The sequence below is a fragment of the Hipposideros armiger genome, unplaced genomic scaffold, assembly GCF_001890085.2.
Source record: "Hipposideros armiger isolate ML-2016 unplaced genomic scaffold, ASM189008v1 scaffold_1037, whole genome shotgun sequence".
Classification (NCBI taxonomy): domain Eukaryota; kingdom Metazoa; phylum Chordata; class Mammalia; order Chiroptera; family Hipposideridae; genus Hipposideros; species Hipposideros armiger.
In genome coordinates, this window is record NW_017732387.1 from 95,301 (window position 1) to 111,619 (window position 16,319).

Below are 16,319 nucleotides of genomic sequence, written 5' to 3' on the forward strand. Positions count from 1 at the left end.
TTCGGGCCGTGAATCGAACCAGCGACCCTGTTGCTCAGAGCTCGCACTCTTGAGTGAGCTCTTAACCAACTGAGCCAATTGGCCAGCCCCCAAACTTCCATTTATAAAATAAATAACTCATGGGCATGTGTTGTACACCATAGTGACTATAGTTAATAATACTATGTTGTATATTTGAAAGTTGCTAAAAGATCATAAACTTTCTTATTACAACAAAAAACATTTTGTAATTATATGTGGTCACAGATATTAACTAGACTTATTGTGGTAATCATTTTGCAGTATATACATATAACAAATCATGTTATACACCTGAAGCTAACATAACGTTATATGTCAATCATATCTCAATAATTTTTTTTTTAGAAAGAGAGATCTTTTGTTTTAAAAGCAAAATTAAAAAAAGAGCCTTTTCTTGAAAGTATAATAAAGGAATATTATAACAGGTTTATGCCAAAAAACTTGACAACTTAGATAAAATGCACAAATTCCTTGAGATACACAAATTACATAACAAAAATACCCACTCTGGCCACTTCTCTTTCACATTACTAGAGGTTCTAGGATAATTAGATAAGAAAACCAAATAAAATGCATCAAGATTAGAAATGAATAAGTCAAACAATCTCTATTTGCAAATGGTATGATCTTGTAAATAGAAATTTTTAAAGAATACAATAAAACTATTAAAATTAATAAATGAGCTTAGCAAGGTTAAAGAATACACCATCAATACACAAAAATAAATTTTAATCCTATACACATGCAATGAACAATCTGAAAATGAAATAAAAAAAAAACAGTTCTGGCCACTGTAAATAAAGCTGCAATGAACATTGGAGCACATACGAGTATATCTTTACGGATAAATGTTTTCAGATTTTTGGGGGGAGAGGGGTAGATACCCAGGAGAGGGATTATTGGGTCATATGGTAATTCTAAATTTTTTGAGGAACCTCCACACTGCCTTCCATAGGTGGCTGCATCAATCTGCATTCCCACCAACAGTGAAAGAGGATTCCTTTTTCTCCACAGCTTCTCCACTTGTTATTATTTGTCATGTTGATGACAGCCATTCTAACTGGTGTGAGGTGATATCTCATTGTGGTTTTGATTTGCATTTCTCTGATCATTAGTGATGTTGAGCATCTTTTCGTATGTCTATTGGCCATCTGTGTGTCCCCTTTGGAGAAATGTCAGGTCCTCTTCTCATTTTTTAATTGGATTGTTTCTTGTTGGTTTTTTTTTTTGAGTTGTATGAGTTCCTTATATATTTTGGATATTAGCCCCTTATCAGAGGTGTTATTTGCAAACATCTCCCATTTGGATGGATGCCTCCTTATTTTGTCGATGGTTTCTTTTGCTGTGCAGAAGCTTTTTAGTTTGATATACTCCCATTCATTTATTTTAGCTTTTACTTCCCAAGACATGGAAACAACCAAAGTGTCCTTTGATGGATGATTGGATAAAGAAGATGTGGTATATATACACAGTGGAATACTACTCTGCCATAAGAAAAGATGAAATAGTACCATTTGTGACAACATGGATGGATCTTGATATTATTATGCTAAGCAAAACAAGTCAGAGAGAAAAAGTCGAGAACCATCTGACCTTACTGATATATGGGACGTAAAACTGAAAGCAACAAAGGAATAAGACAAACAAATAAAGCAACAAAAACTCATAGACACAGACAATAGTTTAGTGGTTACCAGAGGGTAAGGTGGGAGGGGGGTGGTAGATGAGGATAAATGGGGTCAAATATATGGTGATGGAATGAGAGCTGACACTGGATGGTGAACACACAATGTGTTATATAGATGATGTATTACAGAATTGTACACTTGAAACCTATGTAATTTTACTAACCATTGTCACCCAATGAATTTTAATTAAAAAAAGACAAAAGAACTGAAAATAAAAGTTATAAATAAATAACCTAAAAAAAGAAAATATTATAGTTCAATGTATAATGGCATCAAAAATAATATAATACTTAGAAATAAATTTAACAAAATAAGTGTAAAACTTGTGCAATGAAAATGAGAAATTGTTTTAAGAAATTAATGAGGATTTAAATGGAAAATGATTCCATGCTCATGGGTCAGGAGACAAAATATAGTTAATGTGGCAATCAATAATACCCGAAGTTTTCTACATATTCAATCAATTTCTTATAAGATTCCCAATGGATTTCTTTTACATAAATAAACAAACTTATCCTAAAATTCATATAGAAATCCAAAGGACCAAAAATAGCTAAATCAATCTTGAAGAGAACAGTTTTAAGAATCACATTCCTGATTTAAAAACTTAATTAAAAAGCTATAGTAAGTAAGACAGTGTGGTACTGGCATAAAAAACAAAACAAAACAAAACAAAACAAAAAACCAAAAACAATTAGATCAATGGAGTAAAGTTGAAAGTCTACAAATTTGCCTTTTCATTTATGATCATTTGATTACAACAAGGATACCAAGTCAATTCAGTGGGAGAAAGAACTGTATAGTCTACAAATGCTGTTGAAACAACTAGATATTACCATGCACAAGAACAAACTTGGACCCCCTACTTCACACCATATAAAAATTAACTCGGAATGCATCATAGATCTAAATGTGATAGATAAAACTGTAAAACTCTTAGAAGAAAAAAAGGGTGTAAATCTTCATGACATTGGATTATGCAATTCTTTTTTACATATAAAACCAAAAGCATAAGTAACAAAAGAAAAAATAGATGAACGTCCTCAAAATTAAAAACTGGTGCTGCAAATAATACTATCAATATAGTGAAAACACAGCTCATGGAATGAAAAAATATATTTGCAAATCATATCTCTGATAAAGGACTTATATCCAGAATATATAAATATCTCTTGCAATTCAACAATTAAAAAGCAAATAACCCAATTTAAAATTTGAGGAAGAATTTAAATAGTCATTCTCCAAAGAAGATATACCAATGGCCAAGAAGCACATAAAAAAGTAATAAGCAACATTGATTGTTAGACAGTACGAATCAAAACCACAGTGAGATACCACTTCCCAACCTTTAGGATAGCTATAATCCAAGAGATGGACAATAAGTGTTGGGGAGATTGGAGAGAAATTGGAACCCTACATACACTGTTAGTGGGAATGTAAAATGGTGCACTACTTTGTAAAACGGTTTAGCACTTCCTCAAAAAGTTAAACATAGTGTTACCACATGAACCAGCATTTCCACTCCTAGGTATACACTCAAAATAAATGAGCATATATGTCCACACAAGTTTGTTTGTACACAGATATTCACAATAGCACTATTCATAATGGCCAAAAATGGAAAACAGCTCAAATATCCATAAATTGATAAATACATAAGTAAAATGTTGTACATCCATAAAATAGAATATTGCTTAGTAACAAAAAGCAATGAAGTACATGCTAAATCATTGATGAATCTTGAAAATATTATGCAAAGTGAAATAATTCAATAACAAAAGATCACATTTTATATCATTCTATTTATATGGACCATCCAAAATAGACTTTAATGAAAATATTTATAAAGAGTGACTTTTCTTATTGGTTTTGCTAAAATGCTGTGGACATATCGCTACAAGGAGGGGAGACCCTGCCAAAGAAGACATCTACACAGAATTTCTGGTCAAGATGGCACACTAGATAAACACTATGCTTGCCTCCTCGCACGACCACATAAAAATTGCAACTAAACTACAGAACAACCATCTTTGAGAATCACCTGAAATCTAGCTGAACAGAAGTCCTACAACTAAGCATATACAGAAGAAGACATTTCAAGACTGGTAGGAGGGGCAGAGATGCTGAACGAGCTGGTCCCACACCCAACGGTAAAAAATTGGGAGGGATATCTCGGCTGTGGATGTCCCTCCTGAAGAGTTAAGAGTCCCAGCCCCACACCAGCATACCCAGCCCAGGGATCCAGTGTCAGGAAGATGAGTCCCTACAACTTCTGGCCATGAAAACCAATGGAGATTGGTTGCTGGAGTCCTGGGCATTCCTCTTAAAGGACACGCAAATGGGCTTATTGACAGATTTACATATTCTGAGCTCCAGCGTTGGGGCAGCAGTTCAAAAGGTGCCAGGGACCTACCAGGGGGAACTGAATTGTCTGGTTTCAGGTTGAAGGCTGAAGGGGCAGCTATCTCCCAGACAGAAGTGCTGGCAGAGTCCATTATTTCTTGTGATCCCTCTCCCTTCCCAGTGTGCACACACAGACAGCCACCATGTCTGAGTCTCCATCAATCAGGCTAACACCATTTGCTCTAACCTGGTGATTCCCTGAGACCTTGCCATAACCAACTTGCAGGCCCACCCAAGCTGCTTCCAGTGGTTTTTACATACAAATGGCCTGTCTTGGCTCATGCTGCAGACTTTCCTAAAATCTCTTAAAAGTTCAAAATTCACATAACCCAAACAAACAGCATCTGGACTTGGCATGCCCTGTAACTCTGGCTGAACAGTCCCAAGCCAGGCATTAGTGGCAGCTGGCCTTGGTTCATAGCTTGGCTTCTACCAGGCACTTCCAAGCCAAGCATGGGTGGCTGCCATCTGTGGATTGCTTTGTGGCTCATGCCAGGTGGCCCCAGGCAGGCCACAGGCTGTGACTGACCTTGGCCTGAGGCGAGGCCACTCAACCAGAGGTCCTGGTACTGGAATACCCAGTGACCAGCTTCAAACCAAGCTGGAGCACCACCATGCTGCCTCCACAGGCAATAAACCCAAAGGGCAGACTGGGCAGGCACCAGAGCCCTGCTAAAGTGAATCCTGCTCTGTAGAGTCAGCCATTGCACAACAGCTCCTCCACTGTAATCATGGCCAGTCCTCACAACCAATCAGCCCCAGGGTCAATTCTTCCCACAGACATGCAAAGAGCAACCAAGGCTCAACTACAACAGGAGGGCACACACAATTCACACAAGAGACACACCTGGAGCACCCAGCTCAGGTGACCAGGGAGACTGTGTCACTGGGCTCCAAAGTATACCTACTACATAAGGCTGCTCTTTGAAGACTGGGAGACATAGGAGCATTACCTAATACTTAGAAACAAACACAGGGAGGCAGCCAAAATTTGGAGACAAAGAAACATGTCTTAAATAAAAGAACAGAATGAAGCCTCGGAAACAGAACTAAACAAAATGGAGACAAACAATCTACCAGATGCAGAGTTCAAATTACTGGTTATCAGAATGTTCAATGAATTTAGGGGAAGAATAGATTAACTCAGTGAGAACTATAACAAAAAGATAGGAAACAAAAGTGGAGATAAAAAATATAGAAAGGAACCAGTATGAACTGAAGAATACAATAACTGAAATAAGGAATCCATTAGAGGGAATCAACAATAGAATAGATGAAACTGAGCATCAAATCAGCGATTTAGAAGATAAGGTAGCATAAAATCCCCAATCAGAATAGCACAATGAAAAAAGAATCCCCCTTAAAAACAAACAAAGCATGAGGAGAGTTTAAGGGGTTTCTGGGACAATATGAAGCATACCAACATTTACATCATCAGGGTACCAGAAGAAGAGAGCAAGGCATTAAAAAACTATTTTAAGAAATAATGACTGAAAACTTCTCTAGCCCCATGAAGGAAATAAAGATACAACCCCAGGAAGTGCAGAGAATCCCAAACAAGATGAACCCAAACAGGCCCACACCAAGACATATTACAATTAAAATGCCAAAGGTTAAAGACAAAGAGAGAATCTTAAAAGCAGAAAGAGAAAAGCAGTTAGTTACCTACAAGTATGCTCCCAAAAGATTGTCAGCTGATCTCTCAACAGAAACTTTACAGGCCAGAAGGGTTTAGCAAGAAATATTCAAAGTGATGAACAGAGAGGACCTACATCCAAGATTACTCTACCTAGCAAAGCTATCATTTAGAATCGAAGGACGGATACATAGTTTCCCAGATAAGAAAAAGCTAAAGGAGTTCATCACCACCAAAGCAGTATTACAAGGAATCTTAGAGGGGCTTCTTTAAAAATAACAATAAAAAAGACAAAAATATAAATAATGAAATGGCAATAACTACATATCTATCAATAATTACTTTAAATATAAATGGATTAAATGCTCCAATCAAAAGATATTGTGGCTGAATGAATAAGAAAGAAGCCCCTTACATATTCTGCTTACAAGAGACTCACTTTCACACACAGGCTGAAAGTAAAGGGATGGAAAAATATTTTTCATGAAAATGAAAAACAAAAACAAAAAAACCTGGAGTAGCAATACTTATACCAGACAAAATAGACTTTAAAACAAAGGCTATAACTAGAGACAAGGAAGCACCCACTAATCCCACTTCTGGATATTTTTCTGAGGAAACACAAAACACTACTTCAAAGGGACATGTGCATCTATGTGCTCACTGCAGCATTATTTACAATAGCCAGCATGTGGAGGCATTAAAGGCAGCCTGACTGTCCAACACTGGCTGAATAGATAAAGAAGAGATTACATATATATATATATATATATATATATATATATATATATAATGTATATATAATGATATAATGTATACACACACAATGGAATATTACTCAGCCATTAAAAGTAATGAAATATTATCGTCTGCAAGAACATAAATGGAGTAGAAGGTATTACATATTGCTGAGTGGAGTAAGTCAGAAAGAAAGGCAAATTCCGTATGATTTCACTTATATGTGTTATCCTAGAGAACCAAATAAACAAAACACAAACAAACTCATAGGTACAGAGAACATTTTGATGGTTGCCATTTGAGAGGGGGTTTGGGGGTGAGTGAAAAAGGGGAAGGGATTAAGAAGTACAAATTGGTAGTTACAAAATAGTCATGGGGTGTAAAGTATAGCATACAGTATATAATCAATATTATAATGACTATGTATGGTGTCAGATGGGCACTAGATTTATTGGGATGATCACCTCGCAAGTTATGTTGATGTCTAATCACTCTGTTGAACACGTGGCACTAACAATATTTTATGTCAATTCTAATTGAAAAATAAAACACTTATTTTTTAAAAAAAGAATGATATCTACACCGGAAAGAGCAGAGCCAATAGAGAGAACAATTTCTGATGATGTATTTTGAGTACATGAATCCATCTGGACACCAAGCAATCCCAATTAACTGAATTAACTAACTCCTAGTTGAAGCTGGGTTTGTGACATGTGCAATTGAAAGAGTCCTGATCTAATATAGTTTATTAAACAAACAATTAATTGCTTTTCATGTCCATTGTACTTAATATGCTATAAATATAGGAAATGTGTACTACATAATTTTATTGACCATAATAGCTATATATTTTTGTGAATAGTCATTCTTTAGTAGAATTACTGGCCTGCAGAAAATACCAAACTCTGTTTACGGTCACACACACACACACAGACACACTCACACACACACACACACACATATATATGTATATATATATATATATATATATATATATATATAATGCTATAACTTGGATTTTATAAGAACCAAAGTCATATTCAAATTTCAAATTTCATTTAAAAATACATTACTTTTTAGTGGTAATTGTAGTCCTTCCACAACTGGAGGGTTGGTTATGAGATGAATATATCTCTTGTCTCAACTTCGAGAGTTCCTTACAAATAAAAACAGTATAATCATTTGAAAATAGTAGACTCACTTATTTGTGGAATCTACAGAACAAAATAAGTGAACAAACAAAACAGAAACAGACTCATAGATACAGAGAACTGATGGTTGCCAGAGAGGAGGGGGTTTCGGAAGCTGGGTGAAAAAGGTGAAGGGATTAAAAAATACAAATTGGTAGTTACAAAATAGTCATGGGTACATAAAATACAGCACAAAGAATATAGTCAATAATGTTGCAACAACTATGAATAGTACCAGAGTACCTTGTGGGTACTAGAATGATCGGGTGGATCACTGCATAAATTACATAAATGTCTAACCACTATGCTGAAACTAATATAAAATAACATTGAATGTCAACTGTAACTGAAAAACGAGAAAGACAAAAATGAATAAATAAATGTAAAAAAAGAAAATAGTAGAAACGTGAGGTAAGAAGTATATTTAGTCATTTAACAAAGTTACTAAGAATAATTACTTTTCTTCCTTTCTCAACTTGAGGTAAAAATGTTCTAATCTCACTTGTTGAATACCATATACTCTTGTTTCATAGTACCTAATAAGTTGCATTACATGTCTATGCAGGAATCAACTAACTGGCATAGGATTTCTATATTTGAGGGATAACATGAGATTGAATGGACATGGTTCTCAAGATGATATGAAAGTTTTTGTCCTAACATGCTTGAAAAGTATAGCTATAGCAGAAAAGCAATGAAACTTCAATATGGAAAGCAGGTATTACTCCTTAACAGAAAGTATATCACTGAACTTTACTATAAGTACCATTTGTTTAATAACAACGATACAACATTAGCCACGATTTGGTAGTTTTTTTTATACCTATTTTATAATAGATCCTGGGCTATATGCTACAGATACAGAGAGGACTGTAACACAGTCCCTTGCTGAAGCAGCTAGTAATCTAGTAGGGAGTCTTATTGGGAGTTTTAGTAGTAATGAAGTATAAAATGAATGTCTTACAAATATTAAATGCCCAATGGTATTTATTTTTAGCTTCAGCTCTAGCTTTCATTTGATTTATTTCTTCTGAAAATGAATCTTCTACCTCTTCACATTCACTTCCATTCTACTTCATGAATAAAGTGAGTCTTGGAAATGTGTCCTCCTCTAATTCATGGGAAGTATTTATCCTACAAGACTGAGTTGTATTGTTCCTTTCCACCCTACCCTTTCCTTTATTACCTCTGACTGACGTTTTATAAGGGAATCCTTCTCTTCCAACAAGCTCGTCAGTTCATGAAGCTTGAATTGGAAGTCACTGCAACTTCCCTCTCTTCTTGAAACATCCTTTTGGTACTGATTTAATTGAGTCTAAGGATTTAAAAAGAAATAATAATTAGTATAATTCTCTTTTACAAAATAGGTAACTGAGTTCCAGAGAGGTTAGGTGACATAAAGTCATACAGGTAGCTATGAAACAAAGAGCAAAATACCAATAGTTATAAATATTTATAGAGTTTTATGAATGTCAAATATGAATGCCATTTCATATTTGACATTAAAATGCCAATTTAATTTCTCAATTTTTAAAAAAGATGACTTTACTGTTTAAGGCTAGGTATTTATTACTTGAGTAACAGTCCTAGGACACAAGAATTAAAATAAAGTGAAGAAAACAGGCACTTTAGATTACTTCAAGTACTAATTAAGGAAAACTAAATAACAATAATAACTAATATTATATTGTGATTTGCAGTTCACAAAATTTTCCACCTGCATGTCTTATCTCAGTCCTCACAGCAGCCCTGTGAGATAAGGAAATTATTATTATAATACTTATTTATAAAACAGGTAAATGAGATCCAGAGAGGCTAAATGACAAAAAGTTATTTGGCTCACAAGAAACATTGTTGCAACCCTAAGACAGTCTTCCGACTCCAAATCTTTTCCATTTTCCTCTTTATTATATTATATGTGCATAGATGGCTGTTAGGCTAAAGTGTTATTAGTAATGTCAGGATGGAAAAGAAACCAGTGGAGGAAATCTTCTAGAAAAATCAGCAGGCTTTTGAACAAATTACATTTATTCCATTGTGATTTTTGGTAAAGTTTGTACAATGATATTTGAAGAAAAATTCTGTGGCCACTTTTCCATAAAATTATTTAAGTATATTCAGCAACATTTAGGAATCAGTAAATTAAGAGTTAGTCAATTTGACCTAGAATTACAAATAAGGCAATGGATACTTATTCTCACAAATATCATTCTAATTTTGATGCCAGTTACAAGTACATAATTCAACACTGTTTTTATCCTTGTGCTTGACAAAATTCTTGCTATGTATCATCCTTCAAAGTCAAGTGAGGATTTTTTATGAATCCAGCTGTGTCTTTACAGGATAATTTCAAATGTTACCCTTGCCTGCCTGCATAAAAACGCTGTAGACAAGATCATAAAGGGTTCCTCCTGCCACCAAATAAATAAATAAAAATTAAAAACCAAAACCCTGAACTTATTGTCTTCTTTTGCTTTCTTATAAAAGATTAAGCTAAGTTAGAAAACAATTTAGCAGTATTTTATATTCACAGTGATATGTATTTAAACAAAAGGTTTTATGGCATATTCCTAAAACTCTACCTTCATTTGATTTTTCTTTGTAGTTTTAAACCTGAAACCATCACTATCTTATTAGAAAGTCTGTGCTGTCCTGTGCATTTATGCAATGTAGGATCAACATACCCGTAGCTTGCAGATCTCTCTATCTTTCTCCATTCTTAAGTTTTTTACCATCTCCATGTAATGGTTGCCAATTTCATCCATTTTAGCCTGAAGCATTGGGCCTGTGCAAGTCTCAGAAACCTAACCAAGACAAAATAAATTTCTGTATTTGGATTGTTATGAAGGAAATAACATATTACATTACAAGACTTATTATTAAATGGAAACCACATGAATAAAAGATACATTAAAATAATAAGAGCAGTTTTTAGGAATTGCATTATACAGCCCAAATGGCAGTGAGATAAGACCTAACTGCATGTGAGATCATCAGAAAGCAGTTCATGCATTTTCTCAGGATGAATAGGATGTATATATGCCAATGCTAAGATTACAATGGCATAACTAAGGCAATAACATATTTAAAATAAAATTTTAATACCTGTATTCTGAGATTTTTATTCTCTTGCTCTAAACTATGTTTACAGTATTCTAGTTCTTTTAATCTATATTCCATGTCTGATAGTGTATGTCGAAGAGAGAGATTATTTTCTTCCAGTGCTTGGCATTTTGAGGTTGAGTCTTGAAGTCCTTGCTGTAAAGAAGACACAAGTAAATAAGACAAATGCATTTTATTTTTTGGAGGGAATGGTCTTTTAATTGATTAATTCAGTGAAATAAAGCAAATATTTTCCCATTCCTGGTTTTCTTATCTATTTACTATTAAATAGTAAGTTAAATCAGCCATATAAAATATTAGATTATTGCCTTTAGTCTGACTTGCCTATCTTGCATGAGAAGCAATCAAGAATAGACGAATGTTCAATGTACCAATTTAGCAATTGGACTCTTGCTACTCTTTGACCATTCTATACTCTGCCTTCTAGTAGGAACCAAGATGACCATATGCTTGATTATTTATGTGACAACTGGAAGTTGAACAAAATTTGGGACTGTCATGGGAGTGAAGATTAGGAAGGGATCAGCCTTAGACACCCATTACAATTTCCTAGGAATCATCTCTGCTCTGATGTCTGGAGAACACTTCTAGAGGTGATTATTTCATTTATTCATTGAACAAACACGTGTTAAAATCTATACAAAAACTTTTTTCACCAACATGTGAGTAGATTAAATCAATAAGTGAACTTAGGTTTTCATTACTTATACAATTCTTGTCACCCAACAGCACCGATAATTGTGGACAGTATATATTTTATATCTGAAATACATAAGGTTATCTGCTTTTCTGAAAGGGTTTTCAGTCATTGGAAATATCCAAAGCCACTCAGTTCTGACATGAACAAATTTTTCCAGCGTATTTTAATTCTGTCTTGATTGTATTTCATAACATCAATGTGCCAGTAATTGTGCATGAGAAAAGTTATCAATCTAGTTTATCATCAATGAAAATAACAACTTACCTGCTGCTGACGATTATTTGCTCTCACTGATGCCAAGAGTTCTTCATATTCTTTTATTTGAGTTTCTTTGAATGCCAAATCTTTCTCAAGTCTTAACTTGTCATTTTCCAATGACTAGAAACAAAATTATTTGTTATGACTAAGAATAACAGAAACTTGTCCACAGTCACATAGGAAGATTTAAATAAGCATTGTTCATTTGTAGTTGCTTAATAAAATAGAATTCTTAAAAGTTAAACAAAATATGGGATACAAAAGTACTGAAACTTTAAAAACCTGCATTGAAAGGGACATTTTGACAGATAAACTAACTCAAAGTGCAGCGGAGCAGAAGCTTCTGAATAACTGGTTTTGCCCCAATCTACAAAGAATCCTTGTTAATCCCAGCAGGTAGTGAATTTTCAAAGTAGAGTCTAAATGTGTTCATCAGAACCCAGAAACAAAAAACCTACTCCAAAGTCTTCAAGGGGTTATTCATTGTATGGAAAGTATTCTGAATGTACCTAGCTGATGGCACCAAGACATCAATTAAATTAGAAAATAGAAAAGATTAAGTTCTTTAAAAAAAGTTTTGAAGTACCCAAAGAAATTCAGAGTATGCTTTATTATTACAGAAAAGGGGGAATTTCCAATTCAATAAGCTAATTATTCTAATTTTACAAGCTACTTCTTGGCTTTAAGTATTAAATTACCTTAGTGGTAAACTAATTAATAAGTACACTCTCAACTTTCATTTTCACATGGGACATTTCTTTTCTCCTGTCTCAGCCACAATTAATTGTTTCAAGAAAATAACTATGTCTGGGTGAGCATAATGTTGTGTTTTATTAAATGTTTTAAAATTAGACTGAATGCCTTGATTTCTATGTTAGGAAGGTAGGAACTATAAAGGCTTTGGAAATAAAAATAAAAATAAATGTTACTGTCAGGTCATTTTGAAGATGTCCAAGCTCCTCCCGTATGTTGCTGAATGTGGACAGTACTAGTCGGAGTGATTTATCGGACATACTCCTCATCTGGAGGAAGAAAATGATTGATAGTTTATGGTTGCTAGCATTTACAATACACAATATAAGTGACAGTGATCTTATTTTTTTGTTCATACAAGTAAAACTTATTAACAGTTTTATTTTTTATGTGGCAATATTGTTAATAAAATGCATAAGTAGCTCAAGTAATACTCCTGAAGAAATCATAGCCATGTAATTAGAACAGGGTCTATTATTTTTTCCCATGATGAAACGTTATCTTTCTCACAAGACAGAAGTTTATCAGCAAATTCTCAAATTTACTTTTATTCTTTATTTAAAGACTAGAAAAGAGCAGGCAGTCAACCTTCAAATAATAAAATGCATCTTCCTAAGTGTGCTGCCAAATTCATGGATTTTGCCTGAGGTGAGAAGAATATAATACAAGTCAAGTTGAACATTAAAGTATAGAAATATCTCAAATTTTAAGGAGTAGGGAGACAAACCTTTTCACTAAGTTAAACTAATTTGTTCAAAGAAAAATGGCTTATAAAAGGCAACTTCTGTTTCTGAAAGATGAAGTAGAAATACTTTTCCTTATTTCTCCTGCTAAGTATAATGAAAAGCCCTGGACGTTATCTATAAAACAATCATAAAAAGACTGAAAGGTGAAAACAAGAAAGAAGTCTGGTTAGGAACATTGGGACCTGAGGAATAACACAGAAGAGAGTTCCTGGGTTTTCTTTATGCTTCATATATCACAGATTGATGTCAGGGAAACTAGTAACCCAGAAACACCAATAGCTACAGACAACGGAAGTCCCTAGAAAAGTCTATTCTCTGTAGCCAAAGAACCATGAAAGGAGCAGCCTAGCATGGCAGAGAAGTTTTAGATAATAACCACTCTACTCCAGCCAAACACTTCAGAAATAAAACCTGCAACTCTACTCACACCCAAACCATCAAAGGCCAGGAAGAGAACCTAGATTTTCCCCCTCACCAGGCCATAAAAATGTGTGCCAACACCACTCACCAGGCTGGTGTTAGAAATGGTAAGGTAGAGAAATGGGTCTTTCATCCCCACTGGACAAAAATGAGACCCCAAGCATGTTGGTGTCCGTTGAGGCTATGAAAAGAACGAAGGCTTTCACCTTATACAACAGTAGTGAGGTACTGCTCCACCTCCCTGCTAGGGTGATATCAGAAGATGCTTATAGGAGAGTAAGGACTTTTATTACTGCCCAATGGAAATGAGATCACTCACCTTGCAGTGTTAGTGGAGGCCAAGAGGGGAACAGAAATGAGGCACTCCTCCCTAATGAAACCAGGCACTAAAAAGGTGAGACCCTAGTAGAGAGACACAATTCCTACCCCTGCTCAAGAGGAACAAGGAACTCTTTTCCTGACCAGTGTCAACAGAGGCTAAGTAGGGAACTTGGACTTCCACTCCCAGCTGACAATAACAGGCAGTGCCCCCACTTCCTCTGTTATTTCAGTATCAGAGGAGACTTGCTAAAACAGAAGATTTGAATAAAATCCAAAGTCATACTATAATACTCAAATTATCAATGTTTCAAGAAGAAAAAAATCACTTGTCATTCCAAGAACCAGGAAAATCTCAACTTGAGAAGAAAAAAAACACTTAATAAATGTCAACATCAAGATAATAGAAATGTTAGAATTGTCTGAAAAGGATTTTAAAACAAACATCATAAAAATGTTTCAACAAGAAATTTCAAACATACTTAAAACAAATAAAAAATAGAAAGTCTCAGCAGCAAAACAAAATCTCAGAAAAGAAATAGAAAATATTAAGAATAACTAAATGAAAATTTTAGAACTGACAAGCTCAATAACTAAAAAACAAAACCAAAAACCTCAGCAGATGGACTAAAGAACAGAATGGGAAGTACAGAGCAAAGAATCAGTGAACTTGAAGATAAAACAATAGAAAGTACTCAATCTGAACATCAAAGGGAAAATAGGTTGGAAAAAAAAATTAAACAGAGCCTTGGAGACCTGTGGGAGTATAACGCATATCTAACATTCATGTCATCAGAGTCCTAGAAAGAAAGAAGAAACGGTGGAGCTAAACAAGTATTTGAAGACATAATAATTGAAAACTTCCCCAAATTAACAAACCCCATTAACATACAGATTCAAGAAGTTAAGCAAAGCCCAAATAGGATAAGTACAAAGAAATCCATGCCCAGACAAATCAATCAAACTTCCTTAAACTAGATATAAATTTAAAATCTTGAAAGAGAAATCTTTTTTTTCTTGACATATCAGATATTAAACTGATGAGAACAGATACTACTCTTGATCTTAGCCAAAAGGCCGAAAAGCGATAGCAAGAGAAATCTTAACTATTGGGAATAACAATTCAAATGACAGCAGATTTCTCATCAGAAACCATAGAGATCAGAAGGAAGTGGCATACAGTTTTCAAGTGCTCAATGAAAAGAATTGTCAACTGCAAATTCTGTATCTAATGAAAATATCCTTTAAGAATGAAGAGGAAATCACATTTTCAGATAAACAAAAGTGAAAATAATTTGTCACTAGCAAACCTACTCTAAAAGAATGGTTGAAAGAAGTTCTTTGAAGAGACAGAAAATGATAAAAGAAGGAATTTGGAATATCAAGAAGGAAGAAATAACATGGCAAGCAAAAATATAGACAAATAGAGTAGGTTCTCCTTCTCTTGTCTTTTCTAAATTGTATGTGATGATTGAAGTAAAAAATATACATAATACTATCTGATATGGACTTGAAGCATGTAAAGGAAATATTTAAGAGAATTATAAATGTGGAGGGTAAAGAGAGTATAGGAAGCAAAATTTTCTACAGCTTAATGAAACTAATGAAATGTTGATACTGGTACACTGGTTTAAGTTACGGATATATAATGTCATACTTAGAGCAACCACTAAAAAAGCTATTCTAAGAGATACACTCAAAAGCACTGAAGATAAATCAAAATGGAATTCTAAAACACATTCAAGTAATCCACAGGAAAGTAGCACAAAGGAAACAAGGAAACAAAAAACAGAGAGAACAAACAAAAAACAAAAAAATAAAACAGAAGATCTAGCCCTAACATAATAGTTACAATTTGGTCTAAATATACCAATTAAAAGACAGAAATTGACAGAGTGAGAAGAAAAAAATGACCCAATTATGTGTTTCTATAAGAAATTTACTTCAAATATAATGAAAATTAAAATACATGTAATGAGGGCCGGCTGAGTGGCACATTGTTTAAGAGCTGGTTTGGGATGCCAGCTCTGAGCAGCAGAGCCTTGGTTCGGATCCCACATGAGGGCCAGTGACACTGCCCTCTACAGCTAAGATGGTGAACAACAGCTCGACCTGGAGCTGCGCTGCCGTGAGTCACCGGCGTTGGCGTAGACTGCAGTGAGGCTGCAGTGGGCTGTCATAAGCTACCGTGAGGGGCCGGCAGCCGGCATGAGCAGCCAGCAGCCAGCGTGAGTTGCCAAGAGCTGCCGTAAGCAGCTGTCCAGTGGCTGGTGACCAATCTGCCTCACTCGGGAAGAGCGCAATGATAATACCAACATGGGCCAG

General features: G+C 34.7%; 1 protein-coding gene across 3 annotated transcripts in view; it reads right to left on the reverse strand.

The window, feature by feature from the left end:
* The window catches only part of POF1B (POF1B actin binding protein), a 92,581-nt gene that overhangs the window by 15,115 nt on the left and 61,147 nt on the right, over positions 1-16,319 (reverse strand). For all 3 annotated transcript variants that reach the window (XM_019631689.1, XM_019631687.1, XM_019631688.1), the window contains exons 10-15: positions 12,687-12,779; positions 11,764-11,877; positions 10,782-10,934; positions 10,361-10,480; positions 8,863-8,991; positions 7,560-7,642 (exon numbers count right to left, since the gene is read on the reverse strand). In XM_019631689.1, coding sequence (XP_019487234.1) covers positions 7,560-7,642; positions 8,863-8,991; positions 10,361-10,480; positions 10,782-10,934; positions 11,764-11,877; positions 12,687-12,779 — 692 coding nt within the window. The remainder of the gene's footprint in view (positions 1-7,559; positions 7,643-8,862; positions 8,992-10,360; positions 10,481-10,781; positions 10,935-11,763; positions 11,878-12,686; positions 12,780-16,319) is intronic.